Genomic DNA, 18,683 nt, shown 5'->3' with positions numbered 1-18,683 from the left:
AACATACAGAATTAAATGGAGAAACCATACAAAAGAATATATAGAGGGATAAAAACTATTTTCAGTCCTTCTTTACATTTAATTTGCAGCAGTGTTTAAAGATAATATATGGTAAATTGATACTGACTACTGATATAATTAGTATGTTCATTCTTAAACTTACACTGCACAGCAGAAAAGCCTAGACAACTCAGTCAAATTTCAAACACATATAAAAGAAAATGGGAAAAAAGCTTCTCCATCACCTTTTGCAAAAGACCATATCTGTGAAAACAAGTAAAAATCTGCAACTTTTAAATGTCTAGTGACTTTCTAATGTTATTGAGAATCATTAAGAATAGAGATTAGCTGTATATGCTCCTAAAATTCACAATGTCAGTGAAGAATGCATTAGTGGGGTTTGCATTATATTTTGAAATTGAAAGGACTAAATACTATAAAAGTGCCAGCTTGCTTTGAAGTGGAAAGTGATAACAAACAAACGAAATGTATTTGGTTTATTTCCACAAAGAAAATAAGAAAGGATAGCATACCTCCAGACAAGGTTCCTGAAGCTTTCGCAATTTCTCCTTTAAAGATGCATTGTTCATCTAACACCATTATAATGTCTTTCACACCTCTGAAAGAGTGTATGCGAGATTTATTATAATTCCAAATCCTAATCATAGCTACTTGACAGGAATTCACAAAGTCAATAAAAATAAAGTGAGGTTTTCCAGGGGTAAATGGTGCTAGCCACAGATGCATATCATCCTGCGTCCGATTTACCCCATCAATTAGGTTGGTTATTATTCTGGGATCATTGCCATAAGCTGGTAAAATATTTATATCAGGTGGTTCAGCTGTTATTTTTGAAATCTGAACAGGCTCCCCTTTAGAGCTGAAAACTTCAATTCCATTAAGACCAACATAATGTCTGTCTCCCCATGTTGTTTGAATGTCTATCACTAAGTGCTGCCCATAAGGTAAAACAGGAATTTTAAAATCATTTCCATCATGTGCCTCCACAGAATTTTCTTCTTCTTGCCTTTTTGGTAGTGTTTGTAGTCCCTCTTTCCTCATTTGCTGATGTTCTCCAGGCCGGTTGATTTTCTGTTGATGGAGAAACTCATCAAAGATATCCCCTTGAAAATCCATGTTAGAGATTCGGCCGCGATGGGAATAATTAAACTTTACCAAAGAATTCCATGACTCCTGCAGAGTGTGCTCTTGCTCATTGTGCCACTCTGCTCTAGAGGTTGCTATGTCCTTGACAGAAAAGTCTTTATCTGAAAACAACATCACACAGGCATTTAATGCATAAACAGGACTGGAAGCAAACCACTACACCAACTTTCCAGAATTACGCTGGTCATATTCGTCTTCCCTCACCATGAAATTCTGTTATACCAGCACTTTTATATTGCCTCTCTATTTTGAAGGCTACATGTCCCAATTTCCTTTCCCCATTTAAGCAAAAACTATCACTCTTAAATGCTGAAGAGCAGAGCACATGCCAAGATACAAAAATGCAACTACATTTGAGACTGCAAATTCTTGACTTAACACTTTAAGAAATTGGGATTTTGCCCAGTGATACTTATTGTGTGGCTGTCACAATAGTTTAAATCATCTGCATTTCTGCAGATGATCTTCCACACAGTTGGAAATGGCTGAACTGGTTAAGTTTCTAAAGCATTACAGAGAAAAGCTAGTGCTTACTGTCAAAATCAGCCACCTGCATATAAAAGGAAAGTGGTGAGAAAAGTAGTAGGTTCAGCATACAAGGAGGATGAGGTGAGTGTTGCATTCTATGCAGGTAACATCCAAACATTTTTCTCACTTTTCAGCAAGTGTGAGATGTAGAAGGGGGATAATGATGAAGTATCTAATGGGAATGCAGTGGGGGCGACAAATTAGAGGGGCACAATAAGAGCAAACCATGGTCTCCTTGTGACTGCACTGAGGAGCTGCTTAATTTCCATCTCAAAACAATTAAGAACAGATAATAACAAAGATTTTTCAATAAAGCTGTCACTTACGTATTTCCTTCAAATAAATGAAGAAAAGCAAGTGGTGTACTAAACAATTACAGGCCCATGGGCTAGATTTTACTTCTGTACAATGTCCTTGAGTGGATACTAAAACAAATGGTTATCAAGAATAAATGCTAATTGCAGTAAAATGCAAAATAACGTTTTCCCAAACGACTGCTCAAGACTAACTTTTAACTTTGTTTTTGGAAATACTGGGAAAGAGGCAATGCTCCTAATCTACCTATGGCCAATAATCATTTACACTGGGGACAAGGGAGATAAAAATAAGCATTTTAAAGCAGATGGGAAACCACGTGAAAGAGGGTTGTCTTCCAGCATGAAAGGCTGGAGGCCAGCCTGGACACTCCTCCCCACTCCACACGGGAAATACAGATAGGAAGCAAAGGTACATATTTCAGAGAACATCTGTTATTTGTAAGTCACTTTCTTCTTCAAACCACTGTGTATATGGATACTCATGGGGTGGGTGATCCCAAACAGTACTTCCCAGAGCCTCATAATTTAGCGGAAGAAGATACTGTATATATATTTACCACTTTAAAATGTCAAAGCTTGAAAATTTCAGGATAAGCATGTACAGAAGAGCATTTTACATCCATTGGCTTTCCTTGATTTGGAAGTATTTTCCCTCTTTTTTAGTGTTAAGTACTTCAAGCAGTATAGAGGTTACACCTCTTAACACTTCTACAGCAGTTCAATAGGAGCGATTTTCACTGGGAGGTTAACAGGTTTGTTAGCTACATTAAGGAATGACAACAGGAGAAATGGAGCTGTGAAAGGAAAGCCAAGAATATCCCAAAAGCAGAGGTAAATGGCTGAAGGCTTACAGGGTCTGGCATTTCTTTTTAGAATTTAAATTTATTATTTTGATTGTGGCCATGTGAACAACAAACTCTGCATGTAGATAAAGAGTATCCCACTTGCAGACATTACAGATGCATTCCCAGCCTTCTGCATGCCTGAGGGGATTGTATAATGGATGCTGTCCCAGAGTCCAGAAATAATGACACCTCAAGCATGCATCTCCCCTGTGGGTTTAGGAGGGGTGTTTTGAATCACCAAGTTCCTTGCCCTGCTTCTGCTGGCAACACAGACCATGCAATTCCTCTCAAAACTTCAGTAAACTACGTTTTGGGACAACACTAGCTTGAAAAAAAACACCTTTCTTCTCCCTCTGTTGTGTTAAATTCATTTTTACTCCCTGCAGTTATAAATAGCAGCCATATTTCCATGCTGCAATCACACACTTCATTCCTCAAATCATTCTAAAAGCTCTTTTCTGTATCTGTTCCACTTTGTAATCAACTTCCCTGAAAATGGATGATCAGAACTGCAGTTTTCCAACTGACATCTCACAAGTGCCTCTGCTGAGATACTAACATTTCCCTAACTAACAGGAATGCCTCTGCTGATACATCCTTGGAGTGCATTGCTATAATCACTCCTGCGTCACACAACCATTTCACAGTCCATCTGTTATCAACCAGTCAACCAAGATCCTTCTCTTCCTCGGTCATTTGCAATTGATGATTACTCAGCTTACAACTTAATTTTTTGTTATTAGTCCCCAAATGACCTTGCAAGCAGTACTATTGAATTGCATTCCATTGCCATTACTCCAGTCCTCAAGTTCATCTTCCTACACAGTTCTTCAATTTTCTAACTCATAATACCCCAAATTATGTGTTACTTGCAAATTTTATCAGCATACTTCCATAATTTCCTTTGCACATTAAACCAGTTTTCAAAGAAAAATTGTATGTTTTTATAGCAACATTAACTGGAGCCAAGTATGCATGTATGTGCTATTTCTAATTTCTGTTGTTCTCATTAGTCTTCATTTAATGACCAAAGACATGCTGTGACATTGCATATGAGCTTGTGCAGCCTCCCCTTTGTCACATACTGCTATCGGGAAACCACAGTTCCCCTAGCCCCATACCAATTAAAATTCACTGCTCTTAGGGAAACACTTAAAATTGTTTCCCTGTTAATGCTCACTCAGCTCCACTTTGAAGATGGCTTTACCTTGCACAGTACAGTACAAACAGAACAAAAGCTGGTAGATGATATGCAATTTTCCCAGGGACAAACACATATTGTGAGTTTTAAGCCCCAGATGACAAAACCTGCTCTGAGCAAAATTAGAGGACATTGTAATTAGAATCATAACAACTCTCATCTTATAGTTTACAATAGAACTCCTAAATTGTTACCAGTTTTACAACTCAACATAAATTACTAAGGTGGGATTTATTTACAGTTTTCATAATGTTGACAAGTTTTTAATCTAACAGAGATACTATAAAATGTGTGAAACAGCAAATGGGCTGTGGTGAGTGGGTGAGTGAAGGGAAGATGGCAGTTATTCCAACTATTTCTGTACTTTTTTCTTCTTTGATGTATAATTTCAGACATACTTACAAAATTTCTGTTTTCTACGCAGAGGGGCAGAGAAGGAAAAATTCAGACATTCTAAGTTTAGAAAGACCTACTTTCTTCAACTTTGTCCAAAAACTTCATGGAATAGCTGCTGTAGAATTTGAACTGTCATTCTTACATTTAGGCATACTTCCTGTCCCTTATGACCATAACTTTAATGTAAACACCCAAATACAATATACAGCAAGCTACACTTTCATGTAAATTGTTCTGATAGTTAATTTTACTAAATCACACCCAAAATCTCGTGGTTTTGTAACCTCTTCTTCGAATTCTCTGGGCCTTGTTGTCCTCGTTCTGGCAGACTGTCTTCATTTGAGACAAGTTATTGAATGCTGAAGAATTACAGAATGCCAAAGGACTTCAGAACTTGCCCAGTTCTCACACTCTTCCCTGAAGACACGCTGTTGGCTACTGCCAGAGGCAGAACACAACTACACAAATCTGGGTTCCTCACCTCCAACAGGATCCAGGCACACTAAAAAAGGTTTGGCGAAGGATGACAAGGATAATCAAAAGCATGGACAAGGTAACAGCTAAATTTACTAGAAAACTCTTCATAAATGAGCAGAGATGTCTGAGGGAGAGATTTGAAAGAGGTAGGTAATGTAATGAGTGGAGAGGGAAAATAAGAGCAGGTTTCCGTTCACTCTGAATAAATATATTTAGCATATATTGTCACTGAGAAAGGCACAAAACCTACTACATAAATAAACTGTAAATTTACTCACTAACTTGAGGGCACACTCTTCTTTATCTTTTTGCAGATTTTCATTGATATTAGCAAGCATTTGCTGTCAAATTTTACAATATAATTTACTGAAATTTAGTCTTCGGTATTCTCCAAATAAATTTAAAAACACTAACTCACAATGTAAAGTTTTCAGAAAAAGAGCATTTCCTGCCAGATATAGGATGAGGAGAGACACTGCGAGCATTTTCATAGTACGAATGAGAAAAAGTGAATACTGCGAACACCACAAATAAAATCCCACTGTCTATACCTCTGGGAATCTCAAGAAGTCCCTTCCAACCTAAATGATTCTGTGTTTCTGCAAAATGGAGAACATGTCAGCACATGCACTAAGGTTGCTATTGTGAGCTCTTACCTTTGAGTGCAGAATAATCTTCTCCAAGATTTATAGTGTTTAAACCCTCCTTTTTTACATATCTGACACTTCTCCTTCCACTTGTAGGGTACTGTAAGCTGCAGCAATTTTTGTTAGAAAGTTGCTCCGAAATGTCCAAGCCCACACCACCATCCTTTCTGGTTAGGATTTGTGATCTCTCATCTCCATTTGCATTTCTACTACTGGATCTTCCCAGCTCATTTCTCTCACATTTGACATCCTCATTAGTCAGATCTGAAAAGTTTTTCATTATTCCATCTGACTGTGTTTGAAATCTCAAGCCTAAACCATGTTCTGTAGCAAGCCAGGGAGGCTTCTGTTTACTGGAAGTAACTTGGTTATTCTCTGTTAATTGGGAGGATGACCGTAACCAAGAAGGAATTGCACCTGTAGAATCAGACAGTTTTCTTCCTGTTAGCTTTTCCATTTGCTCACTCAGATTAAGTTCTTCATCATCAGATTGAACATGCTCCATAACTGCTAGAACAGTTTCATTCTCTTTGGCATCTTTTACACAAACTTGAGAAGGTAACATTTTTAGATCATCCTCTAACTCAGACAATTTTTTCTTTGTAAAGCTGACTGAGTTCATCTTATGCTCAAGAAGATTTTCTTCTGGCAGAGATTCCCAGTTTAGTGAAGTACTGTTTGACTGTAAGCATTTAAAATGTAGGTGTGCTTTCTTCTCTGTGACTGTAGGTGCATTTACTTCTTTCCTTTCACTTGAATACACAGAGATATCTCGCCTGTGATCTGTAAGATCAATTGTAGTGCTATGGTCAGTGAGGAGATCTCCAGAGGCTCTCTCTAATTCACCATCAAATACAAGGTTCTCATCAACATATAACTTCACCTTCTTTGCTCCAATGTCAAGGTCCTACAAAAATAAAATTACAAAGATTTCAATTAAGCTGTTCAGGCACTAGATATCACTGCTGTGTAACTCTGACGTTAATCAATAAACAGATGAAAACAATTAAAACCCTGTGTCAGTAACGTGCTTTTGACTACTTTTTAATCAAAAGTTCAAACAACTGAAAAATACCATGGAATATTTAAGATTTTATTTAAAACATCTAAAAACCTTGCTAGACACTACTATGGACCATTTTGGCTGACAAGGCTTTAGAAAAGATTGAGCGAAGAAGCCTAGATTAAGTATAATTATATTTGGTCAGGATATAAATTCCAGAGGCACATTTGGCTTCAGCATCTTTAAGATTCACCACTGTCATGACATGTTCCACAGCAATCAACCACGCGGATCAAAGCCACTATAGCTAAAAAGAGTTATAGAAATACAGGGCTGGAAAGGATGTTAAAAAAAAATCATCCAGTCCATCTCCTTCCAATGAAGAAAGTAAAATAACCTATACCATTGTGAAGAAAACTGTTTTTAATGATTTTCAAATAATCTGCCTTGATGGCTTATTCCAACACTTAACTAGCTTTTTAAATAGAAGGTCTTTATCTCAGACACAACTCTGCCACTCACAACTTTATCTCTATGTTCTCTTTTTCTGTGGCAGCCACTCAAACCTGATTTTTTTCATTCCATTGAAGTTGGAACTAATGTTCTTTCTATTCTCATTATTTCCATCTAACCTTTTCTCCCTCTTAACAAAAATACTGGTATCTTCAAAGAAAATATAAAAGATGAGACAAAATCCATCTCCTTTCTGCCCTCTAGATATTGGTAACACGTCCATCACAGAGAGTCTCTAAAAACTCTCTGTTCTTTACTTATTTTCATGGAAACTGAGAAGCTTTTCATGAAAGTAAGAAGCTTCAGTTTCATTCCTCTTGCTCATCTCCTGGATGTCAGTTCTCTTTGAATATCAATTTAAATTTTCCTCTGCCCTCAGCCTAAACCTGCTACTCCTTCGCATTCAAGTACACGTGTCTCCAGTTCTTCACTCCTGCATGCACTCTTTACAGTTTACAAATCTTTATAGTTTCCATTCTACTGCTTTCCAAATAATAACATGTATGAGGCAAAAAATGTAATATGGACCTACGCAGGGGGAAAAACAGAATATGCAGGCATAACAAGAAAGCTATGGTTGAGGGAGGGGAGTAGGTGTAGGAATGCGAGACAAATTCCTGATAGAAAAAGATAACCTTCACTAACTTCTCAGAGAACAGCTACAGATGCAGTTTCATTGGCCATTATGCCATGACTGCCTGTGTTACTCCTAGGGTATTATAAAGTGCTGTATGTCTGCACTGATGCATTTGGCCATAAAACTTTTTTTTTTCCTCTTGAACAAGGACACTGCTAGATTAATGTAACTGAAGATCAAAACACTTTAATAATTATATATATTAAAAACTAACTACATGGCTTGGCCTGAAATTATGATGGGGAAGAGCAAGACTATCAGGATGCCTCAATAATGCTATTTTTTGAATCTTTGTACGACTGTACTGTTAATGTCTCCCTTAAATGCTAGAGATAGTGGATATTCACAGCTGAATTTGGGATAATGACAACATTTCTACAGAATATCCTAGCTTTTACTGCTCTTATGAATACTCAAACCTTAGTTCTGTGTTTTTGCCTGGGAACAGATACAAATTGTATGAAACCACAGAAATATACACAAATGTATTTTGAAAAGTATTTGTCAATTTAATATTTTTACATTAAAATCACCAACCTCTTAAGAACAAAATGTTTTTAAATTAATCCCACTCCACCCACCAGTACCGGAAGATGACAGGTAGACAGAGAAAACATTACAAAATGAGATGGTGGAGCTTATTCTCCCTGAAAGAGGGCCAGTCAAGCACAGAAGAGGGCCAGTCACTTCAAAATTATTATTCCAGTCAGTGGGAAAGTACATACTTTCTCTGAAGTTTTGGGATGTCTGGGATAGGTAACATACGAAGTTTCCCCAAGAGTAGTGTCCAGACTGTATCAAGATGAACCAACCAAAGGTACAGATATTTCTAAGGCAATAGAGACAGACTGAACTGGGGCAGGCATTAATAACACGCAATAGCTCAGAAGAACCATCTACTCATGAAGAAAAGAGCTAATGAAAATCTCTTGCACCAAAATTTTGTGTGGTGACAAGCAGACTGAAGCTCAGACAGGAAAAACATGAATAGATCTCAGGGACTCCAAGAACAAACGTGCAGACACAAGATGAAGAACTGCTCTTTTTCATTCCCTCCCACCCCACTTCTGAGCTTCCAGTTGCTTAGTGATCAGATGTGGTGGGGAAGATGGACAGAATGGTTAGCTTCTCCTAGTGCTTGAGTTTAACTCCCCTCAAGCTCGAGGTTGGAGAGATGTCTTCCTTATGAATAATTCCATCAAGGAGCCACCCTGTAAACAAACACTCAATACTTCATCCAAAGCAGGTTTTTTTTTTCCCCCCAGAAGAGTAATTAGAATAAGCAAGTAGGTACGATCAACGTCAGAGAGAAAAAATTTAAAGATTTTGGGAATAGTTCTGTAGTTTCTCTTGTTGCTCCTTCCCAGCTTGCCCATTCAGCCCTCACAGGGTGCCTGCTGGGAGAGTGCTTTCAAATGAAGCAACAGGCATGGTATTTCTGGCCATTTCAATGATATTTGTGCATGAAGGACAAAGCTTAAAACCAGAGGCATTTTTCTGTGAGTTACACCTGGACAGAGGACTCGAAGTTGCTCCTGCCTGACTTCTCACAGAAGAGTCAAAAAGAAGCATCAATAGAAAAGAAGTCAACAACTAAAAGAACTGAATTTACAGTTCTTCTATAAACCTAACTCTGACAGAACAAAGCTGCTGCATCCTTACAGACAATGCACCCCAGTGCTAGTCCAGCACTGAAAAAAATCTCCAGCTCAAGAGAACGGACATGGATATACACACAGGAGGAACATGCATATGGGCAATCACTTGAAGGAGAAAATGATCCAGTTGGAGAGCAACTAAGATATTAATGCTTTTGGTTTTTTTAAGTATTAGTTCCATTCACAGATTTGTGAAGGCATACAACAGACATCATATTGGATCTTATGAAAAGAGTTTTAACAGCATCAAGTAATGATGCAATTTCAAGGCTGTAACAAGTATTTGTAAAATGCCTGAATATTTCAGACAATCTTGAAAAGAACTGGGTGTCCTCACTTACACTTCATCTGTTCTTGCAGACTAAAAATGACCTCCTTTTTTGCAGACCCCACCTGAAGTAAATAAAGGCAAGATGAAGCATTCTCTGAGTCCTTCCTTGTAATAGACTTCATCAAGGAATGTATGAAAATGATGTAATCTGACTTTTACACCTTCCTTCAGACACATGATTTTTTCTACTTCCAGACTCAAATTCTAAAACACAAACATTTTCAATAATCTAAAAGTACTGTCCTGATTTAATTTTTTGTCTATTTTTTGAAGAAGTACTTGGACATCTCTCACTTATGTGGTTTTTGAGGGAAAAAAGGAGGCTAGAATGATTACTGAAAACCAACACAGAAATCTCACTCTGGATTTATATTACCAGGAAGAAAATTGTTAGCTAATTATATTTTGCGGTTTTATACTTCTCAGACAAAACTTCCTCATGACGAATTACAGAATTAGGCAGAACTGCTTTGTATTATTCTTTCATCTTAAGGATAACGAGACATTTCTTTAGTCATTGTAGACAGCTGCACTGCCACCATAATCCATGGGATTATACTCCTAATGGATTTTACAGCTTGCCTCACAGTGGTTTATTAAAAAAAAAAGTGCCTTGAAACACAGAAATATATTTATGTGTATTTCCTGCATTATATTCAATAGGTTTGGTAACAAATCATACCACCACCTCCAAAAACAGCAGTCCCTTTCACGCTCTCTAATGATGACGGAACATTCTGTAACCCACATTTTAAGAGCTAATAAAATTCCAAAAAAAAAAATACAAATCATGGTATAGTAAATTTGTTTGAGCTGTCCCTTCCATGGCCATTTCCATAGTATAAATTACCATATGTGCTTATATAAGAGCATAGATGAGAGCAAAACCAGAGGGATAAAGCCTCTTATTTATAATCCAGGACACCAAATCCTCTTTGATCCAGTACCTGGGATTTTTTCCTTAACATCACAGTGTACAAACAAGAATAATTTCTGTGGTGACATTCAAACACACCAACAAGGGACCATCTGCCATGAGATGTCTCTCTTGTAACACTAGATTACTTATTTTATTATGAACACACAGTATAATTTTTAATTAAAGTGACAAAACCAAAATGGAGCAACAGTCAGCCTATTTATACCTATATACATAAGAAAACACATATTTAAACATATATTTATTTATATTGTGATAAAACAACTGAAAGTCCTGAATATTAAGATGCACTTACCTTTGTATCTTTATTTCTCACCACAGTAAATGATTAACTGACAGAATATGCAAGCCTTTTACTAGGTCTTCAGAGATCTTTCATAGCTTTGAAAGAAAATGCCAACTGTGCTTATGAAAACCTTAACATTTACATTGTTACCACTTACAATTAAGGCAAAAGCAAATTTCACAGTAGACATGGACCCCTCCTAGCTCCCTGTTTTGTTAGAGAAAATGGTATCTACTTTTATTTTATACTTTTGGAAAGAAGATCAAACTGAGTTTCCCTAGGCAAGGTAGAGCATACATACAGAGGAGTTGAGAAAAGACTACTTACACAGGGAGCTGTTGTGTTGTAATTCCAAATCTTGATCTTGGATATACCAAAGTCATGTGACCGGGTGAGATTGCGGATAACAAAGTAAAGTTGGATGGGCGGATGGAAAGGGCACATCCAAAGGAAGCTTTCCTTCGCGGTCTAAAAACACATACAAGCAGTCTGTCACTAATACTTTTTTCCTAAAGCAGCATATTTTAATTAACTCACCAGCCCGCAGAAAAATATACATTGATTAGAAAAGTAACCATTTAATAAAATCTGTTACATTAGGAGCAAAACCTTAACCCCCTTTCCAAACAGTAAATCCATCTCTCCTGCCTGTAAGACAGCTCACAACAACCTGACAATTAAATAAAGGTCAGCTGCTTGCTGTCCCAGTAAGACATCTGCATGCTCATAAATGACAGGCAGTCTGCCATGCTTTGTAACTGCGGGGTCAAAGCAAGCCCAGTGTATTTTAATCAAATTAATCAGCTTTGCGGGCACCAGAGGTGATCACTGAGCACAACAGACACCGTATAAACATTTTATGATTTCTTAAAGTGCTCACACTCCTGTTTTGCCCTCTAAAGAGGGGAATCTTCTTACAGAATTTTATTTCACTGCCTCTATTTTAACCAGGCTTTGCACATACAACTAATTTCACTTACAGATCTATTCCTCAGAACTATATATGGGACTCTACACTTGAAATTTTTAAGAAATTTTCTAAGATACCACAGAAACTCCCGACATGAATTTAAGAGACAACTGACAATCACGACATTTTAAAGTACCAAAGAATGCATAATACTGGACATTGTTCAGAACTGCTACTTCTACGTGTTCAGAAATGGAGAAAGAGGGTGTGTGGCAGCTCAGGAAGAAGCAAGGAGTAAAGAGTTTCAAAATCAAAATGTTGCATATTAACATACTTGATGCTGAATGTTACCCCAAAACAGAGATGAGTGAGGGCACAAAAGAAATATACATGCAGACAACATTTCAGTGATCTGAGATTAGCAGATAAATTAGCTCCCTTTCTATTTCAAGGATACACAGTACATAGAGTCACACAGCACATACACAAAGTCAGTATTTTACCACGTTTCACTTTGAAGTGAGTCTGTCCTTCCTGAAGGCAGTAACTACAAAACTTTCCTATCGAGTACTTTAGAGGTGTGCCTAATGATGGTAGGGACAGAGCTCTGCCAGTCTGTTCAAAGATATCATTAACAGATCCACTTCTCAGAGTGGTCATCTACGTATTCCAAGCTCTGATGGTTCTCTGCCCCAGAGGCCTCTCAAAAAGCTTTGGGAGACTGTTGTTGCTTTGAGTGTCGGTTTTCGGCATAAACAGTGCCAGACAGGTTTCATCCTTTCTATATAAAAAATGGAAGAAGCCTCTCAACATCAAAGAAATTAAGGATAGCCCTCAAACCAGTGTGGATCCAGTTCCATGATCAACTTAAAAGCTAGATCATGTTACTCAAGTCATACTATTAACAAGAATGATTAAAACATAATTTCCTAACAGCAGACAACATCTGATAGGCGACCCATCTCCAGACCCCTCAAGTCAGTACCTGATGCCCTGAAAATCAATACCTTCTGGTGTGTACTGGCACAGTGCCAGAGGTGCCTTTGCAGGAGGGCACCAGATTCAGCACCAAAATGGACTCTAGAGACCTGTTCATGCTGCGCACTAGTTTCTCTGTAAAGTTGCACATGACCTCCCAAACACTAGAAGGCATATCAGTGCCAGGGCGAGTATTGTGTCTTGAGTGAGAGGCAGCTGTAGATATGATTTTATCAGTGGCACTAACTGCTTAGGACTGAGGATATGCAAACCCACAGGTCTTACAGTCTCTGTCAGCACGTCAAAGATCTGACATCAGAAATTGAAGGCACCTTGACGAATACATGCCAAAACTCATGAGACTTTGGAGGACTCTCATGTTTTATCGCTAAGAGTGATGGTGATGTCTTTGCCTTCATATGATGTACTTGAGTCTGGAGTTATTGTCTTTGCAACTAGCACTGAAAAATCTAGCCCAAAAGTTCTTTGAACCATCAGAGTGAAACCTGATATGTTGGGGTAGGAATTACACTTGTACTGGATCAAGGAAAAAAGTGAGAGTGGGAACCTTTGATCTTAGATTTTGTGGGAGACTGGCACCGACACTGCTTTTTGTGGCACTGGAGGACCTGATGGAGAGTAAAGGAAGGCTTGAGCACTGTGAAGAGGAATGACATGGGTCTGAAAGTTCACCATTGTGAAGAAATACCATTGTTATGTACTTCTAGAATTACAGTTACCGGTCCTTGTTACTCTGAGGTTTAAAGGACCTACATATGCCTATAAGAATCAAAAAGGTTTACGAAAAACAATTTCAATATGATGCCTAATCTATGCCTTATTAAGCATTATATCCCATCAGGTACCATTTCCTTAGTTAAGAGCACCTAATGTTCTGCCAGGCATTTTTTTCTTTTACAGCATATCAAGGAATACAAGGGAAGAGGCAATTTAAGTGTTCTTAAAAGTCTGCAAGAGTAATAAATAAACTAACAAATAAATAAAATCCCTGATCTTCAAGTATGTCTATTCTCAAAGACAATGTACAACTAAATGATCAAAGATGGAAGTGTTTTAACCACACTAAAGTGACTTTTCCACAAAGTAAGTTTTTATATTAGTTTTCATTCTGTTGAAAATATTAGTTCCTAGAAGATTCATTAATTTGTTGTTTTTTTCAAATGCACACAAAAGCTTTCCCGTATGATCTGAAATCTACACAAACTGGAAATGCTGCTTTGACTTCTGAAAGAGTCTGCAGTTCGGTTATCACATATCCACATTCTAAGACCATATTCCCTGTCCAGACTACATCTTCTCTGATGCAACACCTTTCCAGCTTCAAGAGAGAAGATTACAGTGTCACAAATCATAGGAATATATTAATCAATGAAACAAAATGTCATTACTTAAGAATAACAGGATATATAAATATATGAGAAATGCTAGAATAACAGGTTTATATTGGATTAATGAATTTATCATTACATAATTTATAATTATCTAGAAAGTCTGGGAGTCAGTACTACTACTACCAAACACCATCTGCCTGAGAGCATGGCCTATAAAGAAGTATGGGTATTTTTGACACCCAAACTATGATTTTCAGGAGACAGTAAGAAAGATGTTTCAAGTGAAAATATTTGCCTGGAAATAATACTCCATACTGAGTTTTAATTAAATTTCAAAATACTGCATATTTGTCCTTTCTATTCTCATTCACCCTGCAAGCAGAAAAATAGCCCTAGCAGGAAGTGAGTTAGAATTTATACTTTTTAAAAGACTAAGTCATTTAGTATCCTCATCCACTGAAATTATACTAATTTTTACTAGAATCCTAGCTCTGAAGGCCCATGGAGACAAAGGACACACAGTGAATGTGCAGCGCAAATGGAATTATGGCTGTATGAAGGGCTATGGACGTTTGCTAATCTCTTCAGTAGCACCAGAATTTCATGTCAGTTATTGTCTTCTGTCCATTGTCCTTAGTATGTAACCACCTAATGTCTCATCATACTAGCCCACAGAAGATCCATGAAATATTTTTACCATGCCACACATTTTTCTTAATCTTTTGTTCAAAACTACCTACCTATGCATTCTTATTCTTCCATGAGTTTTCCCTAGGTAAAAGGATAACAAGGGGATAAAAGAAAATAAGCATTTTTCCTTTTAATTTTACTTAAATTCATATTAAACATCTGGAAGAAGTTAGCAGTGAAGCTCCTATACCTTCAGATCACAAGAATTACTTAAGTTTATGAGCAGACAACTGTAAAACTGTGAAATTCCTTGTCCTTAAAGTTTTGTGAACTTGTTCTACAAATACTACGATTATATTACAATACTTTAAAAACTGAATGTGTTCTTTCATCCAATACCACAGAGTTAATATATAAGGAGGCAGAATGAAATCTGCCTCCTCCCAGTTGCTCAGTTAAGTCAGGCAAATTAATCAAAATCTGTTCTAAAACAGAATTATGACTGAATACCAACATCTTGGACAGGAAAACTGGATTTGTTAATAATAAGCAATATTTGTATTTTTTTAAATTATCAGATAGTTGTTATGCAAGTCAGGTTCAAAATGCAATCATGTTTCTAAACAAAAAATCTGGGGACAGAATATTAAAGAAATACTATAATGGGAAATTTTCACAGCCAGGACTAAGCTGTCTTACCTTTAAGTTCTTATTGACCAAGCAGCACAAATCCCCTGGGTTGTCAGCATTTCGAATGTCCACATCATGAGGAGACACAAATATCTTTTCATTGTATAAATCAAAGAATTCCACCTCTCTCAGGCCCACATTTACTGGATTTCCCCAGTTAGAAAGTAGTTCCATAGTCACATAAATGGCATCATGTATTTCCACACTGGTTGTCACCTGGACCAAAATGAAATACGGTATAAAATAAGTGACAAAACAATAAAATGTGGAACAAAATAAAGACTATTAAGACTACAATACTGATGAGTCAAAAGCAAAAAGTTTGCAAACTCAAGGCTATCTGGATGACATTCAGTCATTCTGGGTTCCACTAATTATGCCCCACATCTACTAGTAAATCTATGGCAGGGCAAGAGAAGAGAACTTATCACCCTCTTACACAGCCTAAGGAGAAAGCTCTCTGTTCTTTGTCCGATTACTTTGTCATTCTGATGAACAAAGGAACAGTGATAAATTCTCTTCTCTTACCCTGCCATAGGTTTATTAGTTGACGTGGGGCAGAATCGGTAGAATACAGATCATTCAATGTACTTTTATTTTAGTAATATGGGAAGCATCAGTTATAGTGCATATATACACAAACCTCTCTCAACGTAGAATCTACTTCAGATTTATCATCAGATAGGAATATGTCATTATCACAGGCAGAATGGCTCTCAGGCTCCGAAAGGACTTTCAGAAGTTTCTTCTGTTGTCTGAAAAACACATATTGTTTTATGTGTTACTTTCTCATAATTCCTGTATTTTTAAGAAGTAGTATTGTTTGTGCGAAGGTGAAGAGATGATAGGATGAACCCACACACCCCACGGAGGAATCCCATGTACCCCCATGCTGAATGACAACTGTTACAACATCCCACCTTAGATACACGGAGTTTGGTTAAAAGTCTGGGCTCCAGTTCTCAGCTGGTTCTGAGGCAGCCTGAGAAAGTAATACGTAGGTAATAGAGGCAAACAGAGGGAGATGTTTGCAGTTCCCTGATCCACAGAGACTGGCCCAAGGCTGGAACCTTCTCCCTGATTTGCTACTACTTGCATGATGTCTCAGCTATCTAAAGATTATCAGGTGTAGTGGTACTGCACTACACGCAGTGCTATACTGAAAAATATCTATTCAAGATAGGAAGCTAGCCTTAAAGAAAATACATACACACCTGCTTCCAAAAGGACACATTCTCTCAACAGCTTTTGTGACTGCAGTCCTTGCCTGGCTTTTTTCTGGAGGTTCAACCATTGGAGAAACAGCAGATGAAACAGAAAATTTCTTCTAAGTGAGAAACAGATGAACATGTTTCATTCACATTGTTCTCTACATACCAATGAGTATCGTATCAGTCTGCATCACCAGAATAAATAACAGTTTGTGCCCAGCTCTGGTCTCAGCTAATCTTGGCTGATCTGTAATTCTACACCGAGTTAAAGCACATTTAACAGATTTGGTCTTGATTTGCAATGAAAGAGCTGAGCTTGGAGCTTGATCTTCTATGCAGAAGAAAAGTAACATAAGAGCATTCTCTGAAGAGTATTAAAAATACATATATGTATCTGTCTGAAATCATTGTATATATTTGGTAGGACTCAGAGTTGGGCAAAGCTGTGGCACAGGTCTGCTCAGACTTTCTCCTTCTCCAAAAAAGGATTGTAAAGACTTTTAAACCAAAAACAAGCTCAGTTTTATTAGAATAAAATCTTGATTTTTTCTTTAAATATAGAACTATCAGTAGTCACTATCTAAGAGAAAACAGAGGAAAAGTCCTACAGTTCTTACAATGCTATGGGCTCTTCCTCTGCCTGTACTCCACCTTGTAAGTATATCCTGCTCCCTTTGTTACTTTTCCTAAAAATTTATTGGTAGCTTCTGTCAGAGACCGAATACTCAGCATAGTGAACAACTAGTCAGATGAGGAATGGCAGTCCTTCTGTTCTTAGGTCACCTCCATTTCTATAATTTTTGAAGAGTAAGAGAACTTTAGAATGCTTAGAAGCTAATTACTTTTTTAATATTAAAAATTCTGCATTGTTATACATTTAAATACCAAATGCCAAGTTCCACAATCCCTTAATTCTGTAAGCAAAATTAAATTACTTTTGGAAGATCATTTAGGTTAGCTTTAAGACTGAGAACTCACAGCAGATTTTTGAAACTCCACCTCAAGTGCCAGGGTAAAATTACATCTATTTTAAGTATTACTTCATTATTTTTCATTCAAGCACAACAATATTAAAATTAGTCCTAATGTTAGCAGGAAGATACATTATGTGAGAATATTCAGTGGAAGTTGTTCTCTCAATCACAAAGCTATAAATATCTCAAAACCAAGAGGAATAAGATTAAAAGGTGACCTAGATGGTGAAATCATATGTAAAATACTTACTTGTAGTAAAAGAACATTTTAACTTTTACTCCTAACCAAAACTCCCCAGAAACCTAATAATGGCTCAGCAATGACAGTGGGTACATATTCATCATAGCATCAACTCACAACTTCAGGGAGCATAAGTTAGGTTAACAGAGTCAGCTGTCTTGGAAACTCCCAGAATTCAAATTAGTAACTCCAAGAATGTCTAGGCATATCTCTTTTCCTTCCTATAAAGGTGAGTCTGCTAAACACTAAACTGGAAGCAGACTTTGAATCCATGAACACTGTCCATGGCAGATAATTTTGTAAATGTCAGTTTATGGTCAGATTTCTTTAGGTACTTCCTTTCTGTTAGGAGAACTGAATTACAGGTTATGCTCTAAGTTTAGGTAGGATTGTTAAAACAAACCTTATTCTTTAACTTAACAACAAATAATGGTCTGACCTGAATCAGAAGGGAATTAATTTTTGTTGATGTCCTTGTTTATAAGACGTTTTAATTGCTTTTAAACATGGTTGTTGGTGATAAGAGATGTACACACATTGGTGCAGAAAACCCATACTAGCTCCTCCTCACTAAGAGCCAGCAGCATACATGACAGCTCTGCTCCTAAATCAGAGCAGGTATTAACAGGGAACAGTGCCCATATTACTGAGTCTACTAGGAAGGCACAATTTATTGGTATGGAAATCACACGTTTTCTTGTTTAAGAAGCTTCCAGAATGAAAATGGCTCAACTGGGCCTGCAGCTGTGCA

At 37.2% G+C, this 18,683-nt stretch overlaps 1 protein-coding gene across 6 annotated transcripts in view; it reads right to left on the bottom strand.

Moving 5' to 3' along the window:
- KATNIP (katanin interacting protein) overlaps window positions 1-18,683 on the bottom strand; it is a 69,113-nt gene that overhangs the window by 33,156 nt on the left and 17,274 nt on the right. For 5 of the 6 annotated variants that reach the window (XM_075106134.1, XM_075106136.1, XM_075106135.1 and 2 more), the window contains 6 exons: window positions 16,721-16,833; window positions 16,150-16,261; window positions 15,516-15,722; window positions 11,274-11,414; window positions 5,588-6,485; window positions 534-1,268 (listed from right to left, as the gene is read on the bottom strand). In XM_075106134.1, the coding sequence (XP_074962235.1) occupies window positions 534-1,268; window positions 5,588-6,485; window positions 11,274-11,414; window positions 15,516-15,722; window positions 16,150-16,261; window positions 16,721-16,833 (2,206 nt within the window). The remainder of the gene's footprint in view (window positions 1-533; window positions 1,269-5,587; window positions 6,486-11,273; window positions 11,415-15,515; window positions 15,723-16,149; window positions 16,262-16,720; window positions 16,834-18,683) is intronic. The other variant, XM_075106137.1, reaches the window with a different exon arrangement.

Source organism: Phalacrocorax aristotelis, chromosome 10, assembly GCF_949628215.1.
Source record: "Phalacrocorax aristotelis chromosome 10, bGulAri2.1, whole genome shotgun sequence".
Lineage (NCBI taxonomy): Eukaryota > Metazoa > Chordata > Aves > Suliformes > Phalacrocoracidae > Phalacrocorax > Phalacrocorax aristotelis.
This window is presented reverse-complemented; position numbering and strand designations above follow the sequence as displayed.